Source organism: Nyctereutes procyonoides, unplaced genomic scaffold (assembly GCF_905146905.1).
Source record: "Nyctereutes procyonoides isolate TBG_1078 unplaced genomic scaffold, NYPRO_anot_genome, whole genome shotgun sequence".
Classification (NCBI taxonomy): Eukaryota; Metazoa; Chordata; class Mammalia; order Carnivora; family Canidae; genus Nyctereutes; species Nyctereutes procyonoides.
Genome location: NW_026575043.1, coordinates 811,203 through 838,797, shown reverse-complemented (window position 1 = coordinate 838,797; position 27,595 = coordinate 811,203). Strand labels below are relative to the sequence as shown.

Sequence of the window (27,595 nt, the reverse complement as noted above, 5' to 3'; positions counted from 1 at the left end):
GAAGCAGGCTCCTCGCAGGGAGCCTGTTATGGGACTCAATCCTGGGACTCCAGGATCACGCCCTGAGCGAAGGCAGACGCTTTACTGCTGAGACATACAGGTGTTCTCCTTTTTTTTTTTTTTTTAAGATTTTTATTTATTTGAGGGAGAGAGAGCACAAGTGGAGTGGAGGGAGAAGCAGAGCAGACTCCCCGCTCAGCAGGGAGCCTGATGCAGGACTCCATCCCAGGACCCCAAGATCATGACCGGAGTTAAAGGCAGACACTTAACCGACTGAGCCACCCAGACGCCCCAATTTTACTTGTTCTTGACCATATGTTCATATGAGGCTACTTTTATTCAACATAATACTTTTTAAAAAATTTGTTTAGTAATCTCTATACCCAATCTGGGATTTGAAGCCACCACCCCAAGGTCAAGAATCACATATTCTACCAACTGAGCCAGCCAGGTGCCCCTATAATATTTTTTTTTAAATTTTTTTATTTATTTATGACAGTCACAGAGAGAGAGAGAGAGGCAGAGACACAGGCAGAGGGAGAAGCAGGCTCCATGCACCGGGAGCCTGACGTGGGATTCGATCCCGGGGCTCCAGGATCGCGCCCTGGGCCAAAGACCGGCGCTAAACCACTGCGCCACCCAGGGATCCCCCCCTATAATATTTTTAACATTCATCCACATTATTCATCGATCAATAGCTTCTTTTTATTTCTGAGTAGCAAAAATCATAAGACCATAACACGGGCAGCCTGGGTGGCTCAGTGGTTTAGCACTGCCTTCAGCCCAGAGCATGATCCTGGAGTCACAGGATCAAGTCCCATATCAGGCATCCCTGCATGGAGCCTGCTTCTCCCTCTTCCTGTGTTTCTGCCTCTCTGTATCTCATGAATAAATAAATACAATCTTGAAGAAAAAAAAGAACATAACACTATTTTACTCTCTATTCTCCTATTGATGAACATACAGGTTTTTCCAATTTGGGTCTATTATGAATAGAGCTGCTGTGGATTTATGTTTTCTTCCGGGATCTCTTAGGTAAATGTCTAGAAGTAAGATTGCTGGGTCCAAATGCAGGCATTATTTAACTTCATTAAAAAGTTAAATGAAGGGCAGCCCCGGTGGGTCAGCGGTTTAGTGCCACCTTTGGCCCGGGGTGGGATCCTGGAGACCCGGATCCAGTCCCATGTTGGGCTCCCTGCATGGAGCCTGCTTCCCCCTCTGCCTGTGCCTCTCTGTGTGTGTGTCTCTCATGCATAAATGAATAAAATCTTTAAAAAAAAAAAGTTAAATGAAGGGACACCTGGGTGGCTCAGAGGTTAAGCATCTGCCTTTGGCCCAGGGCCTGATCCCAGGATGCTGGATAGAGTCCCACATCCGGCTCTTTGTGGGGAGCCTGCTTCTCCATCTGCCTGTGTCTCTCCCTCTCTCTGTGTGTCTCTCATGGATAAATAAATAAAATCTTAAAAAAAAAAGTTAAATAAAGGCATCTGGGGTCCCCCTGCTTGCATTCCGTCAAATACATAAATAAGATCTTTTAAAAAAAAGATTTATTTATTAATAGGACACACAGAGAGAGGCATAGACATAGGCAGAGGGAGAAGCACAGACTCCTCACAGGGAGCCTGATGTGGGACTCGATCCCCAAACGGGGATCATGCCCTGAGCCAAAGGCAGATGCTCAACTGCTTCTCTGGCCAGGCGTCCCCGTAAATAAAATCTTTAAAAATAAAAATAAAAATTGCTAGTTATTTAAAAAAATTGACAGTTCTTGAAACTAGCATACCACTTTACATTCCTAGTAGCGGTGACTAAGAGTTTCTGTTGCTTCATATATTCACCAGTACCTGGTGCTGTCATTTTAACTTTAGCCATTCTACTGGATATGTAGTGGTTTTAACATTTTATTTTGATTCTAATGTTATATTTCCCCATATCCTGTTGAGGACCTTTTCATGTGCCTATTGGCCATTTAAACATCTTTTGTAAGATGTGCTATCAAATCTTTTGCCTACTTATGTTAGTTCCTCTTCTTAGGATTGAGCTGTGTGTGTTCTTTATATATTCTGCATACCTTTTATCAGAAATATGTATTCCAAATATTTTCCAGGCAGTAGCTTCTCTTTACACTTTCTTAAAGGTGTTTTTGTTGAGCAGAAGATTTAAATTTTGATGAATTCAAATTTAGCAATTTTATCTCTTATCATTAAGAAATCTTTCACTGGGTCAGTGACACTATTTTACTTCTAAACTACCTCTGTGTACAACTTTGGTTTTAAAAAAAATTTTTAATGTAAAAAAAGAAACTGAGGGCAGAGTTCTAGTCTGCTTCCAGTTACTATTCCATCTGGGAGGCAAGAGCTATAAAATAAGGAGCAAAAACAAGGGTTTTGAAGGAGTATAGAAACACTAACTTCTCAGTGTTGTTTCATTGCAATGATTACATGAGCAAAACCCTAAAAGTAAATCAAAACTAAGATTTGGAATTGATGGGTGGACAAAATATTTTCAGGTTTGGGCTGGGAACTGGATAAAAACATTGGTAGCGGCTATTGATGTGAAAGTGTTGGAGTTTGGGAATGAATAGTCAGAAAGAATTCTTGACATGTCTTCAGTGCACAAAGGTGGTTGTATTCAAGCACGGGACAGGACCCCTGGACAGGAAGAGCTGTACCTGGGTCATGAGAAGTGGCCTATTAAATACTTTCAAGTTGGGAGGGGTTAGGGAAAGGGTAAATCTCTGAAAAATTTTGGAAGCAGGGTTTCCAGGAGGGGAAGGGTGCTACCTACTATTAGAAAAAGGTTATTTACTACTGTCTAGTAAAATTTGAGTCATGAGATCCTTCAGATGTCAATCTGGGCCATGTGCTTAGGGGATGCCTGCTAACATATACCTTGGGGAGTAAAGATAAAGAAAGTTTCCAAAGAGATTTTTCTACAGGATCCTGGAAGTCAGGCTAATATCAAGCTAAGGTTGCCTTTTGCTTCTAGTAAAGTATTAACATTGTGGCAGCTGAGCTCCCAGAGGAAGGTCACTCTGCCTATTCAAGTACTTGTCAAAGGGGTGTTAAGTTATAAGGTAGTTTAATTTCTCTCTTTTGCCTTTTTTTTTTTTTTTAAATATTTTGCGTGGGACCCGATCCCGGGTCTCCAGGATCAGGCCCTGGGCTCGAAGGCTGCACTAAACCACTGAGCCACCAGGCTGCCCCTCTCTTTTGCCTTTTTTCCCCCACATCAGCTACCAGCAGGAACATAGAGGGGAGATTAAGGTGAAGATTGGAGGGGCACCTGAGAACTCAGGATAAGTGGGCAGTTAGGAAAGGTACTTTAGGAATAAAAATGGGGAGATAGAGGCAAAACAACACAGATACGACATTTTCCTCACCTCCCCCCCCTTGAAATCCTATTTAGTCTGGAAAGTTAAAACTTTAGTACAACAGATATATAAGGCGTGCACTAACACTTTAGTAGGTGATGAATGTCCACCTTCTGTTGATATAGGAACAAGTTAGGGGCAAACGGGGCTAGTCAGGGAAAGATAATGGGAAGGCCCCAGAGTCAGGCTCCTACACATCCCAAGGAAACAAATAAGACAGTAAAAACAAAAATAAACCTGGCTCCCTAGCTCCAAATTGTTAGGGAGTATCCCCCTTTAATGGATACTAGGCTCACAGAAACCCCAGATGTAGAGAAATATTATGGAGAGAGAAGGGAATGCTTTGTGCTCATGCTATTTACAAAGAAACATCTTGTTACAAGTCCACCATATTTGTTCTAACTATAGACATGAAATTTATAAATCCACTGATACTGACAAGAAATTTAGCAAGTTCCCTGGTCAGATCCCTATAAAAGACAGACCAAAAAAGCCCTCAGTGGCAACCCAGTCAGGACCTCTCTCTCTCACTTTTGATAGTTTTCTTTGTATCTCTGCTTAATAAATTTCTATCACTTTGCTCGCTCTGTTGTTTGCGAGATTCATTCTTCAACTCAGTGAGATAAGAACCAAGCTCTTCCCTCCCACTGTGACCGTTTCAAGTTTCAAGTGACCACAAGAAGATCCCCCAAACAGGAAGAACCAGAAAACCGGTGAGCACAGGCCTGCAGGCACTACTTTTGAACAATCAAATATGATAGAAACATAATGTATCAAGATGATGTGTAAATTTTTTTTTATTTCATTTATTTATTCATGAGAGACACACACAGAGAGAGAGAGAGGCAGAGACACAGGCAGAGGGAGAAGCAGGCTCCATGCAGGGAGCCCTATGTGGGACTCGATCCAGGGTCTCCAGGATCACACCCCAGGCTGAAGGCGGCGCTAAACGGCTAAGCCATCAGGGCTGCCCAAGATGATGTGTAAATTAAGATTTATGTTTCTGTGGAAATCAGTGAATCTTCATTTTTACCGCTGAGCTTTTTTTTTTTTTTCTACCACTGTCTTTATGCATCAAGGTTTTGGAGAGCTGCTTGCAGGCACATATTCTCTTCCCAGTTTTGCATATGGTCCCCTGCAAGCGGACAGCCCTGGGGGCAGTTCTTTAGAGCAGTCGAAATACTGTCTCGTGGCTCTTGTCCTTAGTTAGATAACGAATACCACACTTAACAACCTACTGACGTGGGCTTTCCTTCAGGGCACAGAAGAAGGGATGTACTTGTGAACATAGATTTTCCCCCAACTTTGTGGTGTTAAAACTAGAGTCTACCAGTGAAGCTTCCCTCACAGATACAGCATTTAAAAGGCTAAGCTGCAAAGCAGGTTTTTTTTTTAAGAGATTGCAATTCAGCAGGAAAGCAAGGACTTGAACTCAGCTAGAGGTTCGTTGCAAATTTGTATTCAATCACCGTGATTTTTTTTAAGATTTAATGTATTTATTCGTGAGAGATCCAGAGAGAGGCAGAGACACAGGCAGAGGGAGAAGCAGGCATCCTGCAGGGAACCTATACCGGACTGGATCCTAGGAGGCCAGGATCATGACTTGAGCCAAAGGCAGATGCTCAACCACTGAGCAACCCGTGATTTTTTGAACAATAGCCTAAGGTGTACTATCCTCAATGCCAAACGGGATTCCAAAGGCTATGAACTGTGATTGGCAGGAATGCCTCATGCAACTGGCAGTCTGCGCAGGAGGCCTGGAGAGAGGCAGCAACGGGCCGGCCGGGCTGTTTGCGTGCCCAGGCCCCCAGCCCGAACCCACCTTCCCACTCCAGTCCGCGGACCGAGTGGCACGCAGGCTCCGGAGAGCTGGGGCCCGCGGAGGGATGCGCGCGCGTCGCTCCGGCCGACCGACCATAGAGCTTCGAGGCCTCCAGCGTTCCTAGAGAGCTTCCGGAAGTGCCTCAGGACAAGATGCGCGTTGGTCTATGTTGTGCCTCCGCGGGTCTGGAAGTTAGGGCTGCAGGGCCCTGGACCGGCGACAGCTTTCTCCCGATTTTCTCCCCGCCTTTCCCTCCTGGTCCGTCCGGCCTATGCAGCCCGCCTTTCCCGTCCCGTGCTGCCCCTGGAGCTCGTGGTGAGTAACGGTTCGGGCTCCGGGCGGAGGAGGACAGCTCTTTGTGGCCGGACTAGGCCGCTGCTGGGGACTGACCTGAGGGTCTGGAGAGAGCCCCAGAGGCGGGGGCGCCCGGACTGTGGGGGTCGGGGCCGCTGAGACCCCCCCATGGGGGATAGCTCCCCTCTTCCGCTCCTTTCTTTGTGAGGGTGTCTATGAAAACGGGAAAACCGCCCCCGCGTTACCTTTTATCCAGCTGTTTCCACCCCCTGAATTATTTAGCACTTTCGCGTTTCCTGCATAGTACAACTTTCTCTTTTCTTCCTTTTTTTAAAGCAATATATTGCTTTTGGAAGCCCTAATTATTCCTGGAAACCTACTTTTGCTGTTACTCTGCTCTTTGTAGTGTATTCAGAAAATGGTGGTATGTTGGTTGGGTGACTGCAAAAGACACGTTTTTCACAACTTTGGGGTAATAGAGAATTCAGCCTTACACAGAATATTTCGTTTATCAAAGGTAACAAAAGTAAATGCCTGGGAACTCTTCTAGAGGGGCCCCCTTTCCAACAGTCCTGTCACTCACTAGTCATTTTGTAAGGCGACATGAATACTGCCACTGCCACCAACTAAAAAGGATCCATATTCCTGTTTGGGTACTTAAGTATCATTATGCAGTAATCATTGTTTTTACAAACGCTTAAGTATTTTGAATCTGTGCTGTGGTTGAGTGTGGCATGTGGTAGATGTTAAAACTGGCTTCCACAGTTTGAGGTAACTCTAAAGGACAGGATTTTCTCTCTCTCTCTCTCTCTCTTTTTTTAAGATTTTTGTTTATTCATGAGAGACAGAGGCAGAGACTTAGGCAGAGAGAGAAGCAGGCTCCCTGTGGGGAGTGGGACCAGGACTCCATTCCAAGACTCCTGTCCTGGACCTCAGCTGAAGGCAGACGCTCAACCCACGTGCCCCTAAAGGACAGTTTTTGCCTCACCTGTTTTTTTCTTGATCTTAAAGCCTGGAAAGTTTCTTATTTTAAGTTCCCAAATATCCCAAAGTAGACTTAATTAATCTGAAGAAAGAAAACATTTGTTTTCACCTCTAAAAAAAAGAATGCTACTAAAATCTGAATTGTGGGACACCTGGATGGTTCAGTGGGTTAAGCCTCTGACTCTTGATTTGGGTTCAGGTCCTGAGATTGAGCCCCCTGAGACTGGGCTCAGCAAGGAATCTGCTTAAGACACTCTCTTCCTCTATCCCCCCTTCTCTCCCTCTCTCTCTGAAATAAATAATTCTTCCCTCTAAAATGCTGACAAAGTAATGTTTTAAAAATAATAAAATGTGAGTTGTGCCTTTAGTAGTTGACAGGATTATATAGCATTTGAGATCAGACTTTACAGATTGGCTGTTTTAACTTCCTAAATCAGTAAACTTAACCAGGTTTGTTGTTGTTTTTGTTTTTAAGATGTCTCAATATATAGAGACATCTATATATTGAGGTGTCTCAGTTCTCTGTCTTTGGTTCAGGTGGTGATCCTGGGATAGAGTTCCACATCAGGCTCCCTGCAGGGAGCCTGCTTCTCCCTCTGCCTATGTCTCTGCTTCTCTCTCTGTGTCTCTCATGAATAGATAAATAAAATATTTTTAAAACTTATTTATTTATGTTTAAAGAATTTGTTTATTTAAGACCGTGTGCACCTCCAGCACAAACAGGGGAGAGGGGCGAAGGGAGAGGGACCAGCAGGCTGCCGGCTGAGCAGGGAGCCCATCACAGAGCTCGATCAAGACCTGAACCAAATGCAGACACTTAACTAAGCCACCCAAGCACCCCCATTTAAGAGTGAGAGAGAGCTCAGGGGGGAGGGGCAGAAAGAATCTCAAGGTGACTTCAGGCGGAGTGCAGAGTCCTACCCCAGCTAGACCTCTCCACAGTGAGATCAAGACCTGAGGTGAAACCCAGAGTCTCATGCTTAACCAACTGAACTATCCAGGTGCTCCTTGACCAGTGTTCTTTTTTTTTTTTTAATTTTTTTTTAATTTTTATTTATTTATGATAGTCACAGAGAGATAGAGAGAGGCAGAGGCAGAGGGAGAAGCAGGCTCCATGCACCGGGAGCCCGACGTGGGATTCGATCCCGGGTCTCCAGGATCGCGCCCTGGGCCAAAGGCAAGCGCCAAACCGCTGCGCCACCCAGGGATCCCTTGACCAGTGTTCTTAAGAGAAGATGTAAGAAGCAGTCTTTATGCATAAAATGCTTACCAATTTAATGCAGATGTGTATACATGAAACTGAGAAAAGGGTACATAATAGATTAATTTTGTAGTCCATATCTTTGTACTTGATTATAGGTTGTAATTGTCAAAAACCTGATTGGAGAAGGAAGAGACTAAAAAGTAGAAAATGAACTACTAAAAAGAATAATCAGGATGGAGAATGAACAAGACTGGTTGGCTGATTTGGTATAAATTATGAATAAATCTGGTAATTAAATGACTTCTATGGGTCTTACTCTTGAGACTTTGTTATCATTTAATATGATGTTGATGTATTTATTTTTTTTAAAAGATTTTATTTATTTATTCATGAGAGAGAGAGAGAAAGAGAGGCAGAGACACAGGCAGAGGGAGAAGCAGGCTCCATGCAGGGAACCCAACGTGGGGCTTGATCCCGGGACTCCAGGATCACGCCCTGGGCTGAAGGCGGTGCTAAACTGCTGAGCCACCCAGGGATCCCAATGTTGATGTATTTAATATCTTAACATAAAATTCTCAAATGGTGCACAGTTAACATTGAAGTATTTTGTATTTATGGCTAGTGTGTTGTGTTTTTTTTTTCTTTTTAGAGATTTTATTTTTTTTATTTACTCATGAGAGAGACATAGGCAGAGGGAGAAGCAGGCTCCACACAGGGAGCCCGATGCTGGACTCGATCCCCAGACCCGGGATCATGTCCTGGGCTGAAGGCAGATGCCCAACCACTGAGCCACCCAGGCGTCCCGAAAAATGCAAATTAAAACCATAGTGCAGCACCAGAGAGTGGTTAAAAATAAAAAAGTAAGATAATAAATAAAACCATAGTAAGATATCATTACACACTCAATGGATATCTAAAGTTAAAAGTAAAACAGTATCAAATGCTTGTCAGGATAGAGCAACAGCAGTTCTCACATAGCTAGTGGAATGCAGAGTGTTATAGCCACATTAGAGGACAGTTTTGCAGTTTCTTATAAAATTATACTTAACCGTATGACCCAGCAGTTTTAGATATTTGCTCAAGTGAAATGAAAACTTGTTCACACTAAAACTCAACATCCAGATGTTCATAGTGGTTTTATTTGTAATTGTCAAAAACTGAAAATGATTTGAGAGATCTCTCAACTGAAGAATGGATAAACGTACATCCATATAAGGAACAAACTGCTGATACAGTCAACAATATTGATGATCTCATGGATTATGCTAAGTGAAAGATGCCAGACTCAAAAGGGTACCTACTGTATGATTTTATTTATAAAACACTGTAAAAGTTCATTATTGTGTAGGACTAGACTTCTCGGTTACATGTGTGGTTAGGAACTGTAGGTTCTTTGGAGAGGCAGGGCCAGTGCTCCAAAGAGTTGTAGAGGGAGATAAGGTCTGCAGTAGAAGTAGTAGTTAGCCTTGAGACAGGAGGGAGGATGGAAAGCACAGTAGGATAATGCTGTTAGGTGGAGAAGAGCATGGTGTTAGGACAGTTCTGGACAATACCTTGAGCTAGATTATATAGAAATTAGTCTCCTCAGGATGCCTGGGTGGCTCAATGGTTGAGCATCTGCCTTTGGCTCAGGGCGTGATCCTGAGTCACGGGATCGAGTCTTGCATTGGGGTCCCTGTGAGGAGCCTGCTTCTCCCTCTGCCTGTGTCTCTCTCTCTCTCTGTGTCTCATAAATAAATAAAATATTTTTTTAAAAAAATTAGTTTCCTCTGTTGAGGGCGAGGGATAGGCTGAGAGCTGAAGTGTGTTATAACAGTATAGCTGGTGTAGCAAATGCTGAAAGAGTTAAATCAGCTTCATTGAGGGCCAGCTGAGGTTAAATGCAGACCTTCAATTAGACCCACTCTGCATAGTTTCCTGACTTTGCTGTATTCCCCATCCCTAAGGAGAGGAAGCAGAAGGAAGGGAATATTCCTCAGATGGGTGTTTGGCATGGCAGAAAGTTAGGGAAGGAGTTACTTCTGGGACAGTGGAGGGATCACTTAAATGACTGAGCCATGAGGTATGTGTTGCGGTAAGGAGCTTGTTAAGACGCCTTAGTAAATTACTATGACCTTTGACTTGCTTTAATGTTGTTTGACAGTTTCTCTACCCTAAGAATTGCCCTTACAGAAGAGATCCTTGGAAAGTTCTTCTCTTAAGATAAAAAAGATAGTGGAAACAAGTATCCCGAGCTTTTCCAGCCCTAAATGGCAGCAGAATCAAGAAAATCGTTAGCCCCATCCACACCAGACCAAGCTCCAGAAGACGACTTGGTAATCGTCAAGGTAGAGGAAGATCATGGCTGGGACCAGGAATCTAGTCTGCATGAAAAGAACCCTCCTGGCCAAGAGCTGTTTCGCCTGCGCTTCAGGAAGTTATGCTACCAGGAGACATTAGGACCCCGAGAAGCTCTGATCCAGCTCCGTGCACTGTGCCATCAGTGGCTGAGGCCAGATTTGAACACCAAGGAGCAGATCTTGGAGTTACTAGTGCTAGAGCAGTTCTTGACCATCCTGCCTGAGGAGCTCCAAACTCTGGTTAAGGAACATCAGCTAGAGAACGGAGAGGAGGTGGTAACCCTATTGGAGGATTTGGAAAGGCAGATTGATATATTAGGCCGGCCAGTAAGTAAAAGGAGTGTGCATGCTGTGACTGGGTGGTCTGGAACCTGGCTGGAGGAATATTGGCACCACAACAGGAGAAAGGCTGGATCCATTTCTGTTGTAGGAGGATGAAGATAGGTCTAGTGCCATGTGGCTTGTATTTGTAGAGTTCTTTTTATTTTTGTGAAGGCTATGTATACATTTTTTTATCCTTGTAACATTCTTGGCAACTATTATTATTCCTCTTTGCCAGATGGGAAACTAATATGTAGAGAGCTTGTTACTTGAATTACTCTGGACACATAATTAAAGGTAGATCTGAGACCAGACCTCAGTTTCCTAGGCATTACCAAAGTTTTTTCTGCTAAATAGCACTGCTTTAAGTTTCTGTTTATCATTCTTTCCATACATTACATGTGCAGAATGGCAGGAAGGGAGGGCGTCAGCAGAAATGATGCCTTTCTGTGCTAATCAACATGTTTGTGTTCTCACTGCTCCTAGGAAGTAGGTGAAATTCTGCTTCCTTTAACAAGCATATATGCCTATAGGTGTGCCTGGGTCCCCTTATGCTGTTCGCTTCCTTTGACAAAGGAATTCCTTGTAATGCAACTGTCCCATTGTTTTCAGGTCCCAGCCCGTGCACATGGACATGGACTCTGGGAAGAGGTAGTGAATTCAGAGTCTGCACCAGAGCTTCCACATACTCAGCTCCGACCTGTAGCAGCCCAGCATAAATCTCTGGTGCCCCAAGGGTCACAAGAGAGAGGTGAGGGGCCAGATCTCATTGACGAGGAAGGAGGAGTAAGAAAAGAAAGGAGGGGGGATCCCTGGGTGGCGCAGCGGTTTGGCGCCTGCCTTTGGCCCAGGACGCGATCCTGGAGACCCGGGATCGAGTCCCACGTCGGGCTCCCGGTGCATGGAGCCTGCTTCTCCCTCAGCCTGTGTCTCTGCCTCTCTCTCTCTCTCTCTCTCTCTCTCTCTCTCTCTCTGTGTGTGACTATCATAAATAAATAAATTAAAAAAATAAAATAAACACTAAAAAAAAAAGAAAGGAAGTGCCTGTTGAGTTCCTAGAGAACCAGCAAGTAGAGTTTCTGTGTTTTTGTAGGCTTCAAATACAGATTGTCAGTCCCATTGCTAAATTCATGAACAAATTAAAGAATTCGGGGATTTTTATATCTTCACACGTTTCTGTTATCCCAGTGTATTAACAACATAGTTATTTTTGTGGTTTTGTTGGTAATATGTCACTTTCTTTGAAACTATTTCAGTATATGATTCCTCATGCAAGAACATTTTCTTGGATAGCCTCAATAAATGCATCACAGTTAGGAAATGTAATGCTGATACAGTACTAATCTGGTCCACAGTTTATATTTTTGTTTTGCCAGTTGTCCCAATAATGTTCTTCCAGAGTCCAGTCCAGGATTATCCTTTGTAGTCAGTTGTGTCTCTGTAGATGCCTTTAATTTGGAATAGTTTCTCAGCCATTTGCCTTTCATGACCTTGACAATTCTGATAAGTACAGGTCGGTTCTTTTACAAAATGACTGCAATTTGGGCTTGTGTGATGTTTCCTTATGTGTAAATTCCAGTTGTGTGTATGTGGTAGGAGTACCCCAGAAGTGCTATTGCCGCCACCTCTGCAGTACAGCAGAAATTTGTCCCATTCCTGTTTTTTTTTTTTTTGTTTTATTTTTTTGAAGATTTTATTTATTCATGAGAGACACAGAGAGAGACAGACACAGGCAGAGGGAGAAGCAGGTTCCATGTAGGGAGCCCAGTGTGGGACTCGATCCCAGGTCTCCAGGATCAGGCCCTGGGCTGAAGGTGGCGCTAAACTGCTGAGCCACCCAGGCTGTTGGTATTTTTGATGACTTAGTTAAGGTTATTCTTGCTAGGTTAGTCATTATAAAGTTAATATTTTTCTCTTTGTAGTTAATAATTTGTGGCAAGATCCTCTTGAGTCTCTTGTCTTCATTAAGCTTCTGTTGCTGAAACACTAGTTTTAATATTCACTGATGCTTCTTGACTAAGTGATTATTACTAAAACTTAGAAAATGATGATTTTCTGTGTCATTCCTTCTACATGTATTTGTTGTAATAGAGAGTGTTCTCTCCTCCCCATTTTATTTTATTTTATTAAAATTTGTCAGTATGGACTCATAAATTCTTATTTTATTTCAGAAATAAAATATCTGTTTTTATTTGTTACTATGTTTATTTTTATGGGTAAATTGTCTCAGATTTGGTCAGAGGAGGCCCCTCTGGCTGACTCCTGCATCCTTTTGACATTTCTCCATTATTTTTGAGAATTTCTTACCTTCTTACAGAACAAGATATTCTAGACTCGTCTCATACTTGGTCTGGATTTCTTACTGTTTCACTTTTTTTTTTTTTTTTACTGTTTCACTTATGTGGTTTAAAGCAATTTGTTTCATAAATGGATTTTTAATATTTCTAAAGGAACAACATAGAAACAGTTTCAGCTAGTCATATGATTCTTGTCTAAAATTCTAAAGCCTGTTGTCCAAGACACAGTAGTCGGTTAATTTTGGTATTGCATTGTCTGGTATCTCTAGGAAGCAGATACTGGCAGTCATGGTAGACATTTCAGAAAGGTAATAGAGTTAATAGAGAGAAATTTCTTCTATTCCATTTGCCAAGAGATCAAGACCTAAATAAACTCTGTACAGAAGCACAAGAATAGAATGTAGCTTTGGTGGGAGAAAATAAATTGTAAAGCAGTTCCTGTTAGGAAACCAGTACTCTATTTTTGACATTCAATTTGAGGCTGAGTAGGACATGCAAGAGCAGATGTGTTGTGGGCAACCATAGGTATAGACCCAATGCTCAAGATATCAGCATTTTATTTTATTCTTTTTATTAAAAAAAAAAACAAATATATTTACATATGTATGTGTTATTTTTAAAAGTTTACTTAAGCAATCTCTGGACCCAGCTTGGGGCTTGAATTTATAATCCGGAGATCAAGAACTGCATTCTCTACCTACCAAGCCAGCCAGGGGCCCCTCAGCATTTTATGTGCAAAATCTGATATGCATATGTTTTGAAATGCAAGCATCTTTGGAATGAGTTAGCTCTGACTGCTGCAAATGTGGGACAGGGCTGGTCTCACTCAGCTCCTTTTTTCTCTCTCAGCCATCTCTACTTCTCAGAGTCCTACGCCTTCCCAGAAAGGAAGTCCTGGAGACCAGGAGATGACAGCAACACTTCTCACAGCAGGGTTCCAGGTGAGTTGTACTGCTTCTCACTGAACCCCAGCTCTGGGGTTTCAGCAGCAATAGTGGCATCTACCTTATGTCTGGACTCGCTGTACCAGTATTGACCAAGAAACTTGCCCCAAATTCTTGTTCCATGATTCTTTTTCTTTTTAATTCATAAGAGACAGAGAGAGAGGCAGAGACATAGGCAGAGAGAAAAGCAGGCTCCACGCAGGGAGCCTAATGTGGGACTCAATCCTGGGATTCCAGGATTATGCCCTGGGCCGAAGGCAGGCGTGCTCAACCGCTGAGCCATCCAGGGGGGTCCCTTTTTGCATGATTCTTGATTTTCCCCCAATAAATCTGGTGCATTTCCCTCTTCCTCCAAGCTGCTTTAGATCCCTTTACACAGTATGTTCCTACCCCTTGATCCTCTCCAACCCTGGCGGATCTCTGATACTCTGAGCTTGACCTGTAGAATAGTCCCGGTCCCACATGGGGATTTTGTTTTGTTTCAGACTTTGGAGAAGATCGAAGACATGGCTGTGTCCCTAATTCGAGAGGAGTGGCTTCTTGATCCATCACAGAAGGATCCCAGTAGAGATAATAGGCCAGAGAATTACAGAAACATGTTCTCCCTGGGTAAGGAGAGCTCTGGTTATTGTTATCAATTAAGGTGTTTTGTTATGTGATAGTAGCTGTGATCTTCCTGAGAGACATTGTTGAGGAACTCAAGAACTAACCTAACAGAAACAATGCTCTAAGATGGATTTCTGTTCTCCAGTCCAGGACTCCTTTTGTGTACTGTTCTGTATGCAATTGGAGTTATTTCTTCTGCTCCCAGGCCTGTAGAATACTTACCTAGATTTCACCCTGTTAGGCTGTTGTGCTTCTGCCCTTTCAGTGACTGCGGCTTTTTTCCCTTTCTGTCTCGTTAGGTTCTTCAGCGGTTCCATATTTCTTCCCACTCCCTAACTTCTCCTCAGGTGATCCCTTCCCTGCTTTAGTGCCCTCCCAACATCCCTCTTTCTTTTCTTTCTCTTTCTTTTTTTTTTTTTAAGATTTTATTTATTTAGGGCAGCCCCGGTGGCGCAGCGGTTTAGTGCCGCCTGCAGGCCAGGGTGTGATCCTGGAGACCTAGGATCGAGTCCCACATCGGGCTCCCTGCGTGGAGCCTGCTTTTCTCTCTGCCTGTGTCTCTGCCCCCCCCCTCTGTGTTTCTCATAAATAAATTAATCTTAAAAAAAAAGATTTTACTTATTTATTCATAGAGACATGGAGAGAGAGGCAGAGACACAGGCAGAGGGAGAAGCAGGCTCCACGCAGGGAGCCCGATGTGGGACTCGATCCAGGGTCTCCAGGATCATACCCTGGGCTGCAGGTGGCACTAAACCACTGCCCCACCGGGGCTGCCCATCTTTCTTTATCCCTCTTTCTTTATGGCACTTCTTCCCCATTTGGCCTGTGGGGCTTGTGCTAGACCCTGCTTTCATCTCCCTCTATGACAGCATTTGGAGACAGATGGAAGCTTTGTGTTTACTGCTAGTTTTCCATGTGTTTCCCTTATGTTTGATTCTTTTTTAACATAGAGAATAGAAAGTGACTTTAGCTTGATGTTTTTCACATTTTCATTTCAGGTGGTGAGACCAGGAATGAGAACAGGGAATTAGCTTCAAAACAGGTAATATCTACTGGAATCCAACCACATGGAGAGACAGCTGCCAGATGCAACGGGGATGTTATCGGGGGTCTTGAGCATGGAGAAACCCGAGATTTTCTGGGCAGATTAGAAAGGCAGCGGGGAAATCCCACCCAGGAGAGACGACATAAATGTGATGAATGTGGGAAGAGCTTTGCTCAGAGCTCAGGCCTTGTTCGCCACTGGAGAATCCACACTGGGGAGAAACCCTACCAATGTAATGTGTGTGGTAAAGCCTTCAGTTACAGATCAGCCCTTCTTTCCCATCAGGATATCCACAACAAAGTAAAGCGCTATCACTGTAAGGAGTGTGGGAAAGCCTTCAGTCAGAACACAGGCCTGATCCTGCACCAGAGAATCCATACTGGGGAGAAGCCGTATCAGTGCAATCAGTGTGGAAAGGCCTTCAGTCAGAGCGCGGGCCTGATCCTGCACCAGAGAATCCACAGTGGGGAGAGACCCTATGAGTGTAATGAGTGTGGGAAGGCCTTCAGTCATAGCTCTCACCTCATTGGACATCAGAGAATCCACACTGGGGAGAAGCCCTATGAGTGTGATGAGTGTGGGAAAACCTTCAGGCGGAGCTCACATCTTATTGGCCATCAGAGAAGCCACACTGGGGAGAAACCCTACAAATGTAATGAGTGTGGGAGGGCCTTCAGTCAGAAGTCAGGCCTTATTGAACATCAGAGAATCCACACTGGAGAAAGACCCTATAAATGTAAAGAATGTGGGAAAGCTTTCAATGGGAACACTGGCCTCATACAGCATCTGAGAATTCACACAGGGGAGAAGCCCTATCAATGTAATGAATGTGGGAAAGCCTTTATTCAGAGATCAAGTCTCATTCGGCATCAGAGAATCCACAGTGGAGAAAAATCTGAATCCATAGGAGTTTAGGGAAAAAAACACAGTCTTGGTTTGGGCATTATTCAACATGAGAGAAACCACATGCTGGTGAGAGGTCTTTCAGTGTAGTAAAAAGCCAGAGTGTGTCATCATTGCAATCTCACCCATGGTCAGAATTAATATTGGTGGTGGAGTTAGAATAACTCTTCTGTAGTTTGGGCCAGTGCCTTGATGCAGGTGGATTAGGTTGACTGTCTTGGGAGGTGTCTGAAGGAGTGGCACTCCTGATGGCCTAAAGGATCCTTTAGAAACACAATAGCATTAGGGCAGGTTGCTTGTCATGGAGGCACTTAGTTTTGTTTTGGGAGAATAGCTGTAGGTTTGAGAGAGGCTACACCTCCTAGTTCCTCTGCTGCTTCCCATCTCCTCTGATCCCCTTCTGCCATTGGTTCCCCTGAGGGTGTACTTGTGCTCCAAATCTGATCTGAGAAGCTACTTTAGAGTTTGAAGCAGCCTCTGTGTGAGACTTATTTTGTATTTAGCTTTCTAAGAACCTAGTTCTAGGGAAATTTTTACAGGCACTTAATGTATTTATGCTTAAGTGTGCATCTTGTTTTTATTCTAATGTTCCTGATAGTGGAAACCTGTATTCCCACACAAACTCAGAATGCTATATTTTTAACAGCACTCCAGCATTTTTCTTCATATATCACCTTCACTGACTCCACTGAGTCATTGGGCATCTATATGTATTCTTCACCACCCCCAGCCCCAGTACCTGTGTCAGCAAAGGAAGTGATGGTTGTGGGAATGAAGCAGAGAAAGAGGTGAGTGGAGACTCAGCCTGAGTACTCTTGAGCTTCTGTGGTTGTACCTTTTGGTGACTTCTGGCTCTCCTTTCCACCTTCCCACTGTACACTGTGGTGCACAGGTGTTTAAACTCTCCCCATTACAGCATCACGTGGGAGAAAGAGGAGACAGGTACGTGAAGAAGACCTAAAAATCCTTACAAAGAACATACACTCAACTCTCTTGACCTGTTACAGTACTGTCCTCTCTGGTTCTTATCAGTCTGCACAAACCCCTGACCTGATGATCTGTGTCACTCATGCCATTACCCTGGTCCCACCTCATTAGATGGCCTTAGTACCTTACCCTCCATTCTCCAGGTGTTCTTACCATTAGCTATGTCCACAGTGGTGATCTGTCAAATACTTTACCTCCTAGATCCTCATCCTTCTGAATTCTGGTGTACTCCCATCTGTAATCCAGCAGAGACACAATATTAACTCCTCATCACCAGGCACTTTCTTTCTTCTTGGAGGCTTTCTCAGTATACCAAGGGATGTTATATAAAGTAATGAGGCTGGTTTCAGTAACTCACCAGAATCTATGCACCTACATGGTTTGTCTTTTAAATTCAGTACTTCTAATCTAATTATCCTGGTAGTGCTGCTGTTCCAGTAGTGCTACCACTCCTCCAAATATGACCATTAACCACTTGTTCATCACATTTGTAATGGTTACTTTTGGCTTTTTTCCAAAATCAGCTTTCAGAATTGTAACTGATTCCATTAATCCCATTCAGAGGGATAGGATACATGCCAAGAGAAGTTACACAACTTCCCATTGACTGTTCTAAGCAGGGACACTTGCTAATCAAATTATTTTACAATTGATGTTTTTTTTCCAAAATCAGTCCTAAGATCTCTCATCATAAAGGTCTGCCTTTTGGATCATAAATTCCTTCTCTATAAAATCCCTTCTCTTTTCTGCTGTCACCTACTCTGGCCACTAACAACATCAAGGTTATTAATTAAACCTGTTTCACTAAGTCATTTGATACCCACCTGTCATTTGTCATCCTGGTTTCCTTGGTTAACTCTCAATACAGTGCTTTCCGTTATCCTTTATTTTCTTACTCTTCCCCCTTTATTTATTTTGACCTATAGATTCCCTTGCACTTGAAGGGAATTCCATTCCTCATTCCCTTGTACTTGAAATTTCAAGAAACCACAAATAAATCGGGTTGTCTCCAGATCCTTGCTCCCTGCTTCAGTTACGCCTTACCCTCTGTAAGACACCAGTTCTGCCTGAGGCCGGTGCTGCCTGTGTGCAGATAGGATGGTACATTGTCAGAGGGAAAATATGTGCACACATACATGCAGTCCTTCCACATAGTTCAGAGGGGCACTTGTATTTTATTTCAGTGAAGCTCTTAGAGCAACATGCTGAAAATGACTGTAAGTATTCCTGCTAATATCTCTCTACTCAGAGAAATGTGTAGCCATGTTACTTAAACTATAATCACTAAGCATCTGACAGAAATTCAGAGAAAAGAAAATATGCCCAGGAAGATTAGTGTGATGCTGAAATGAATGAGGAAAGATTGTGACTTGAAAGAAATATGGAGGTTGGCTCAGCCCACATATAAAAATAGCCACATAGTGTAAGAAGTAGAAAAGGCTATTGTTTTTGCGGGGGCGCACATAGAAGTCCATTCTTGGTCTCCACTTCTTACTCTTGGCACTGGAGTGGTATTGATCTTTATGACCTTATTGTGAGCTCCTGACTGGGTGATGTGTGCTAAGTTCTTATATCCTGCAGATTCTATTTTTACACTCTTAATCTGAAATGAACTGTTGACCAGTACTTTCTTCTCCCATCATGATCTTTTCATTTTAGCATGATAAAGTAGTTCTTCTGTAACTCTGCTGCCATCCAACTTAGTCACAGAAGACACGTCTTAATAGATTACAATGATTTCCACCATTGAGCAAGGTAGCGCTAGAATGTGGATGTTCCCCATATAGAGCAGTTAGCATTACTCTTAGTCCTGAGACTCTAAATAGTCATAGGTGACATTTATTAAGCACTTACTGTGTGCCAAGCCCTATGCTAAGTATTTCTCTTGGTTATGACATATTATATCCCATATATTATAGACGAGGAAAATAGACTTAGAGAGGCGAGTTGACCAAGGTTATGTAGCTGGGGAAGTGACAGAGCAGGGACTCTTCCCTACAGGATTAGATTCTTGAGCCTGTGCTGATCACTGTGCTACCACGTCTTTAATGAACACCCTGACCCTGGCCAGCCGTTTGAAAATTCTGTACCCCTTGCCATAGAGCTACTGGGGAAGGGAATGTACAGTGTGCAAATCCATTGCAGTTATTGGAGAATGGGTTGAAAATGTCATTCTAGTTGATAACTGTATCTTTAAATGATACTTTTGATGCTTTGTAGTACTAGAAAACTAAATGGTACAAGTAAAACATGTTTAAAAGAGTAACTCAGAGGATAAAGCAATAATATACAGATTTGAGTACATTTCTCTCTAACCTGCCCCAGGAAACTAAAATTGAAATTGGAGGGAAATGAAATATCCCTGTGCCAGGCCAGGCATGTATGGTCAATTGGGATGACAGTAGTTAAGTTTACCTACAGCATAAATGTGGAAAACCTTCAACTTCACTGCACATTTCCAACTGCCGTTCTCTTTCTTCTATCAGTCATGGTTTTTCAAACCTACTATCCATCACTATCCATCATCGTTAACCCCATTTTCTCATTAATGTACTCTTGAAACTTCTTACTAGCTTTTGTACTCAATATTGCACTGAAGTGTCCTATGGATAAATATGCCTTTTCTTAGTTCTTGTCCTTGTTGATCTGTTTTCATACTGTTGAGTTACGCTGCATCTCAGGAATTCTCTTACTTGGCTTGTGGGATCTTTTTTTTTTTTTTTTTTTTTTGGTCATTTTCCTCTCAATTTCTAGCTTTTCTTTCTTTGTCTTTTTTCTCCTCTCCACTGAAAATAACCCCCATGCCTTGATTTTATCCAGTATTTTTTCTATATTCACTTCTATTTTGATTGTTTACACTTATCTTCTGTATTTCAGTAACTTAATATTTCCTACTTTGTGGGTCAGATAGCTACACAGCTTAGTATTTGAAAACTGATCTCATCACTCTTGTCCCTCACTCCCATCTTCCTTTTAAATAGGCATTATAGCTTAGGTTCTTTAGCCTGAATAGACTCCCTGCCTTGCATATTTTTTTAAGTGGGCTCCAAGCCCAATGTGGGGCTAAAACTCACCACCCTAAGATGGAGTCCCGTGCTCCCCTGACTGAGCCAACCAGGCACCCTGTACTTCATATTTCTTTTCCCCCATCTTGAATTGTCTTTTATTCTTTTTCTGCTCTCCACTCTACATTCCAGTTCTTAGTTTTATCCTTGAGGCTGGATCTTTTACATTTTTGCCATCCCCTTGCAGCCTTCTGCAGATATAGTATCATCTGAGGCCTAGGTAATTGTAATTTCTTTCTAATTCCCTTGCTTTCAAGATCCCCATCCTATAATGCTTCCTGTAATGGTGATCCTCCTCCAATCCATTTTCCTTTTTTTTTTTTTTTAAGATTTATTTATTTATTCATTCAGAGAGAGCAAAGAGAGAGGCAGAGACACAGGCAGAGGGAGAAGCAGGCTCCCTGCAGGAAGCCCAATATGGGACTCAATCCTGGGTCTCCAGGATCACACCCCGGGCTGCAGGCAGCGCTAAACCGCTGCATCACCGGGGCTGCCCCTCCAATCCATTTCCAGTCAAGAACATTCAGCAGATAATTCTTATCAGAGCACTGGTGTTCGAATCTCCCATTACTTTGCCCTTTGTGCTTAATCTGCCCTAGCCTCATTCTCCAGCATATTCACCTCGACTCGTGTTCAAACTTGTCTTACAAGCCCTTGCCCCTGTGCCTTTCTCATCTAGTGTCTTTTGTGTGGATTGTTTTTTGGCCCCAGCTCTTGTTCATCACTCCCTTCAAGCCTAGCTTCTTTATATTTTCTGAGTGAGCTCTCCCTGACTTCACCTCACATGGAGACATCCCTTCTCCTGTGTTGCCGCAGCACTTATCCCTTGAGTTTGTACTGTGGTCCATGTACTTACTAATATGTTGCTTTGTAATTATTTTCTAGCACTCTGTATTGTAGTTTCATTTGTATTCATTTCCAAAATTAAATTGTAAGCTCCTTGAGGGCAGGATAATAGCTTTTACATTTGTATCTCTGCACCCCCCCCCAGTGCCTAGTACAGTGCTGAGCACTCAGTAGGTGTTTAATAAATGCTTGTCAAATCATTGTGTGGCTCATTTATGAAGTTATCTACAGAAATTTATAAGCTGTTTGCAAGGTTATGTGTCTGTCTTACCACTTTGTAGGTAGACTTCTTTCTGTACCATATCTATAACTGTTCCTCAGACTAAGACTAAAAAATTCCAACTTTTGGGGCACCTGGATGGGTCAGTCGGTTAAGCATCTGACTTTGGCTCAGGTCATGATCTCCATGTCATGGGATTGAGCCTTGCATGGGGCTCAGTGCTCAGCAGGGAGTCTGCTGCTCCCTCTTTCCCTGCCTCTCCCCCTGCTCGCTCTTGGGCTCTCTCAAATAAGTTAATAAAATCCTAAAAAAAAAAAAAAAATCCAACTTTAGGGCACCCCGGGTGCCTCAGCGGTTTAGCATTGCCTTCAGCCCAGGGCCTGATCCTGGAGACCCGGGATCGAGTTCCATGTCAGGCTCCCTGGATGGACCCTGCTTCTCCCTCTGCCTGTGTCTCTGCCTCTCTCTGTGTGTCTCTCATGAATAATAAAAAAATATTTTTAAAAAATCCCAACTTTCTTTCTTTTAAATCCCAATTTTAGAATATATATATGTGAAAACTGAAATACGAAGCTCTTCATTTGTTTGGCCAAATTTATTTATTCATTCAGGAAGAAAATAGGAATAGGAAACTAGGGCAGCCCCAGTGGCGCAGCGGTTTAGTGCTGCCTGCAGCCCAGGGCCTGATCCTGGAGACCCAGGATCGAGTCCCATGTCTGGCTCCCTGTGTGGAGCCTGCTTTTCCCTCTGCCTGTGTCTCTTCCTCTCTCTCTGTGTCTCTCATGAATAAATAAATAAAATCTAAAAAAAAAAGAATAGGAGACTAGAGATTACTGTGTTTTAAAGTTACCATTGCAGAAGTCCTTGAGAATAGACTTTTGTATCTGAAATTAAATCAACGGTTCTCGATTGGAGAATATTGGTAACATCTGGAGATATTTTCGGTTGTACCATCAGTGAACAGTTGAGATGCTACTGGCATCTATCTAGCAGATTGAGGCGAGGGATGCTGCTCAACATCCTGCATGCCCAAAGAGTCCCCACAACAAAATAAATTACCTGGTCTAGATATATTTGGGGTATATAGGGAGAAAGAAGAGATAGGAATACTTAGCATTCCAATTAAAAGTTTTGTTTTTTAAGATTTTGTTTATTCATAAGAGACATAGGCAGAGGGAGAAGCAGGCTTCCTGCGGGGAGCCGGATGTGAAACTTGATCCCAGGACTCTGGGATCATTCCCTGAGGCCAAAGGCAGATGCTCACCCGCTGAGCCACCCAGGCATCCCACATTTTACATTGTAATTCTGTGCCATTGTTGGGAGAGACAATCCTCCCTGGGCTTCTTGCCCTCCTGCATGTCCTGCTAGGTGTGCCAGCACAGCAGGACCCTGGCCACATTTCTACCCCAGCCACTTGTTCGTATTGTTTATGCCCTTGCTAGCCTTGAGAGATGAGGTCAGGTCACGTCTCTTGGACCAAGAGTAGAGAATAGAGAAGCTCATTGTGTGCTTATTGGTTGTTTTGTGTTCTTTATGGGAAGTTCCTGTATAGATTGTTATATATGTTATAGGAATTATTTACCTATTCTTTTTTTATTTTTTTTTTTATTTATTTATGATAGTCACAGAGAGAGAGAGAGAGGCAGAGACACAGGCAGAGGGAGAAGCAGGCTCCATGCACCGGGAGCCCGACGTGGGACTCGATCCCGGGTCTCCAGGATCGCGCCCTGGGCCAAAGGCAGGCGCCAAACCGCTGTGCCACCCGGGGATCCCTTATTTACCTATTCTTAATATGAGGCCCTTTCACTAAGAATGCAGATACCTTCTCCGACTCGATGACTTGGCTTTTAATTTTCTTAATGATGCCTTTGATGAGCATTAGTTTTTAAATTTTGATATAGTCCAGTTTATCTTTTTTTGTGTGTCTTTTTGTTTGCTATGTATTTGAACAATTCTTTCTCTGAAAAAAAAAACTTCTCTGCCTTGAGATCATGAAGATAACCTGTACTTACACTTTAAAAGTCTTACAGTTTTCCTTTTTCCATTTTATATCTATAATCCATTTGAAATTGATATTTAAAAATTTTTAATTTCGGGACACCTGGGTGGCTCAGCGGTTTGGTGCCTGCTTCGGCCCAGGGCGTGATCCTGGAGACCCGGGACCGAGTCCCACATCGGGCTCCCTGCATGGAGCCTGCTTCTCCCTCTGCCTGTGTCTCTGCCTCTCTCTCTGTCTCTCATGAATAAATAAAATATTTAAATTTTTTTTAAAATTCCATTGTAATTAACCTACAGTGTTATATTTGTTCAGGTGTACGTAGAGTGATTCAGCTGAAATTGATTTTATGTATGAGTAAGAGTCAAATTCATTCTTTTCCCATATGAATATCCAATTTATCTGTCATCACTTACAGGAAAGACCGTCTTTTCCCCATGGTTGTACATTACTCATTTGTCTTACATCAATTGTATATGCATAGATCTGTTTCTGGTTTCTCTGTTATGTTCCATTCGTTTATTTACCATTCATCAGTACTACTTTTTCCTAATTATTGTACCTTTACATTATTTTTAGGTATTTAGTGAAACAAATCATCTTACCTGAGGAGTCTAGCTCCATTTCCAGTGTGATTTTTTTTTTTAGACCTGATTAGAAGCAATTAAAAATGCTTTACCTCTCGTGGGGGAATGCTGTCTCTCCCTCCCTACCCCCTCTGCCCCCCCCCCCCACCACTGAGGCATGGCTAATGCACACAGTCTCTGAGTTGCACTCAGGGTTCAGCATTGCCTGGACAGCACTGCTCTTGGGCATATCTGCACTGCTGGCCCAGGCACCTCCATCTGAAAGCCTATCACCTGGGTCACCTGGGGCCTTACCAGGCAGCTCTGCCAAGACTTCTTACTGGAGTAGAGAAGCCAGGGGATACTTCTCCCCATTCTAACTCAGTAGTCAATACTTTCCCACTCCTAGCCTTTTCCTTTCTTCTTCCTCCTGGCCCCAAGTCCATAACATGATGAGACCCTTTGTTTAGTGCTCTTGGCCGTGAGACAGTCCCCACACCTGTGGTGATTCACCTGACCCTCACCTGGCTCTGTTCATGGATAAGAAGGAAGCACTGCAGCTGCCAGCACTTTTTTCTTGTTGAGCATCTTGCTAATGCTATTGTAGTAATTGATTAAAGGCTTAGCTGTTACTTTCATTTTTGCCTGTGTTAACTGACCACTGCAACACCTGGCAGCTAATGCACTGAAACAGTGTGAGATTGTATAAGTTGATTTAGGCTATTTATGACCAACTAGATTTTTATTATGTAATCAGCACCCCCACACACAATAGGCTACTGCCCCAAATCTCAGTTGCTTATGGTAGAAAACATATTCTTGTTTATGTTGTGTGTTAGCTATGGGTCAGTTGCAGCTCTGCAATATATTCTCCACTCTCCAAGGCTTGAGGAGTTAAAAAAAAAAAAAAACAATGGGAGGGCCACACAATGGCTTCTACAGCATGTACTCAGGAGGAGCATGTGTCATTTTCACTCATAGTTCATTAGCCAAAGCAAGTCAAATGACCATATATTGGGGGGGGGGGGAATCCTTATAAAGATGGCAGTAAGAAAAATCATGTAATCTATGGAGATAGTAGTATATCTATCATGATGGCCAATATTTATGGAATGCTTTCTATGCCAGGGCTTTTTCTGAGTGCCTTAAATGTATATTTTTCTCAATAAAAAACAATGTTATGAGATACATACTACTATACTCACATTTTATAACTGAAGAAATTAAGGAACAGAGACAGTAACTTGATCATTCAGCTAGGAAATGGTCGAGCCAGGAATTAAAACCAGAAGTCTGGGATCCCTGGGTGGCGCAGCGGTTTGGCGCCTGCCTTTGGCCCAGGGCGCGATCCTGGAGACCCAGGATCGAATCCCACATCAGGCTCCCGGTGTATGGAGCCTGCTTCTCCCTCTGCTTGTGTCTCTGCCCGCCCCCCCCTCTCTGTATGACTATCGTAAATTAAAAAAAAACAAACAAAAAAAAAACAGAAGTCTAATCTGACAATCTGTTCTATTAACCACTAATGGTAATATGAAGGTGGTTTGTACACCATTGTGAGCTTTAAGAGCCAGTTTCTTATGCTGGTAAAAACTTTAAAGATGAAATTCAAGAGCCTTGGGCTCAACCTGTTTTTAACCTCTAAGTAACTATATTAGACTAGACCAGCACCACCTGGCTGGGCCTTTACATCCTTAAAAATAAAGGAGATGGGATCCCTGGGTGGCACAGCGGTTTGGCGCCTGCCTTTGGCCCAGGGCGCGATCCTGGAGATCCGGGATCGAATCCCACGTCGGGCTCCCGGTGCATGGAGCCTGCTTCTCCCTCTGCCTGTGTCTCTGCCTCTCTCTCTCTCTCTCTCTCTCTCTGTGACTATCATAAATAAAAAAAAATTTTTAAAAATAAAGGAGACAGGCCAAATATTCTCTGATATCCCTTCTGGCTTTGAGATTTTTATAATCTCTTCAAATATTAAAATGCTTTGTTGATGTGATGTCCTCTTTAGATGTTATGTTCAGAGGAAATCTTAACATTGTGCCTCCTCCCCAGTCCCTTTCTATTTTATTTCTGCTAAACATTAGTGATCTAATACTAATAGTAGTAGCTTCCATTTATTGAGACCTAGTCTGTGCCAGGTACTTTTTCAAGCTCCTTAGGTTAATTATTTCATTTGAAAATAGACATGCTGGGCAGCCCAGGTGGCTCAGCGGTTTAGCACCGCCTTTGGCCCAGGGCGTGATCCTGGAGTCCCAGGATCGAGTCCCACATCAGGCTCCCTGCATGGAGCCTGCTTCTCCCTCTGCCTGTGTCTCTGCCTCTGTGTGTGTGTGTGTGTGTGTGCGTCTCTCATGAATAAATAAATAAGATCTTTTAAATAATTTTTTTTAAAAGCACAAGAAAATAACCCAAACAATGCAAAGGGAAGAAAATACTAAATGGGAACATTCCTCAGGGTCTCTGTGTGGGACAAGTCCAGGGATTTCTGACTAGTTGAGCCACGTGAGGAAGGAGCCACTTTGAGGAATCACAGCTTACATTGCTTCAAGCCAAGGGGCCTGTCACTCTGTTCAAGGGACCTAAGACATTTGGGAGAATTTGCCCTGAATTTCACTTCTGACAGTGCTTTAGGAGTGGGAAATTCTCCCTTAACCTTGTGCACAATTTCAGTTTGTAACAAAATAAGAGAAGCAGCTGCTCAATCTAAAATGAGTGATCGGGCAGCTGGGGTGGCTCAGTGGTTTAGCACCACCTTCAGCCCAAGGCCTGATCCTGAAGACCCAGGATCAAGTCCCACGTCAGGCTTCCTGCATGGAGCCTGCTTCTCCCTCTTCCTGTGTCTCTGCCCCTCTCTGTGTGTTTGTCTCTCATGAATAAATAAATAAAATCTTTAATTAATAAATAAAAAATACAATGAGTGATCGTCTCTGCCTAAAAAACCCTGGATCACTAGCATGTCCAGACTGAGGAAACCTTATGAGGATCCTCAGCCTGGAAAGACCTTCAGTGTAAACCTAAGTCCCATTACACTACACAACAGAGCAGCCATCCTGAAAAGAGTCCCACCAGAGTAAAGAATGTGGCAAAGCCTTCAGATACTGGAATGGTCTGGTCTCGTCAGATACCAAAGAACAGTTGGGGATATCTTCAGTGTTGTGAAAGTTCTATGTGAACTCAAGTCTCATTAAGCAAATTCAGGAGCAAGTAGGGAGAAGGTCATTTGGAAGCAGTGCTTGTTACCAGAAAACCCATAAATATAAAAATGTGGGAAAGCCTTCACTAAAATCAGTCTTCTGTATTAGTAAATCCAAATTGGAGCAAAGCACTATACATGTGACTGCACTGAGGACACTTTCAGTGTTAGCTCAATCCTTAAAGTGTATCAAACATTCCATGGAGGAAAGCTCTTTGAGTTGTAAGTGATCTGGAAAAGCCTTCAATCAAAATTCAGATCTTACCAAACATCATTCTGCTTTGGAGAGGAGCCTTATGCCTGGGACAGGTGTGGGAAAACCTTACAATGAACTCATCTCTTACCAGACATCAGAGGATGCAAAACAAATATAAACCTCAATTGTCAAATATATGGTAAAGGTACAGGACTTTTTCAACAGAAAGCATCACCATTAAGAAAAAAACCCAATTGGGGCATCTCGCTGGTTCATATTCTTTTATCATAGGCAATTCCCCTTTCCCTCCACCCAGATATTCCTAAAGACCAAGGACTTAAGAGCATTTTCTCACCTACATTTTAGAAAGGATTTAGGCATTTGACTCTTGATCTCAGGG

The 27,595-nt window shown here is 43.0% G+C and overlaps 1 protein-coding gene across 2 annotated transcripts; it reads left to right on the top strand.

Annotated features, from left to right (window-relative positions):
• Positions 1-5,356: 5,356 nt before the first annotated feature.
• Positions 5,357-21,230, top strand: ZKSCAN8 (zinc finger with KRAB and SCAN domains 8). 2 transcript variants are annotated; one of them, XM_055323189.1, is made up of 7 exons: positions 5,357-5,510; positions 9,821-10,343; positions 10,950-11,088; positions 13,484-13,575; positions 14,064-14,187; positions 15,183-15,226; positions 15,515-21,230. In XM_055323189.1, the coding sequence occupies exons 2-7, from the start codon at positions 9,927-9,929 to the stop codon at positions 16,142-16,144; spliced, it is 1,446 nt and encodes a 481-aa protein (XP_055179164.1). In that variant the 5' UTR covers positions 5,357-5,510; positions 9,821-9,926; the 3' UTR covers positions 16,145-21,230. The 2 variants fall into 2 exon arrangements, with proteins under 2 accessions (XP_055179164.1, XP_055179163.1); XM_055323188.1 differs by having other exon boundaries at positions 15,183-21,230.
• The last annotated feature ends 6,365 nt before the right edge of the window (positions 21,231-27,595 follow it).

Bases quoted from the DNA above. Each gene is read 5' to 3' on its own strand.
- ZKSCAN8 (XM_055323188.1), top strand. From the start codon at position 9,927: ATGGCAGCAGAATCAAGAAAATCGTTAGCCCCATCCACACCAGACCAA. The intron at 10,344-10,949 runs GTAAGTAAAAGG...CATTGTTTTCAG, and splicing joins TTGATATATTAGGCCGGCCA to GTCCCAGCCCGTGCACATGG. The intron at 13,576-14,063 runs GTGAGTTGTACT...GTTTTGTTTCAG, and splicing joins TTCTCACAGCAGGGTTCCAG to ACTTTGGAGAAGATCGAAGA.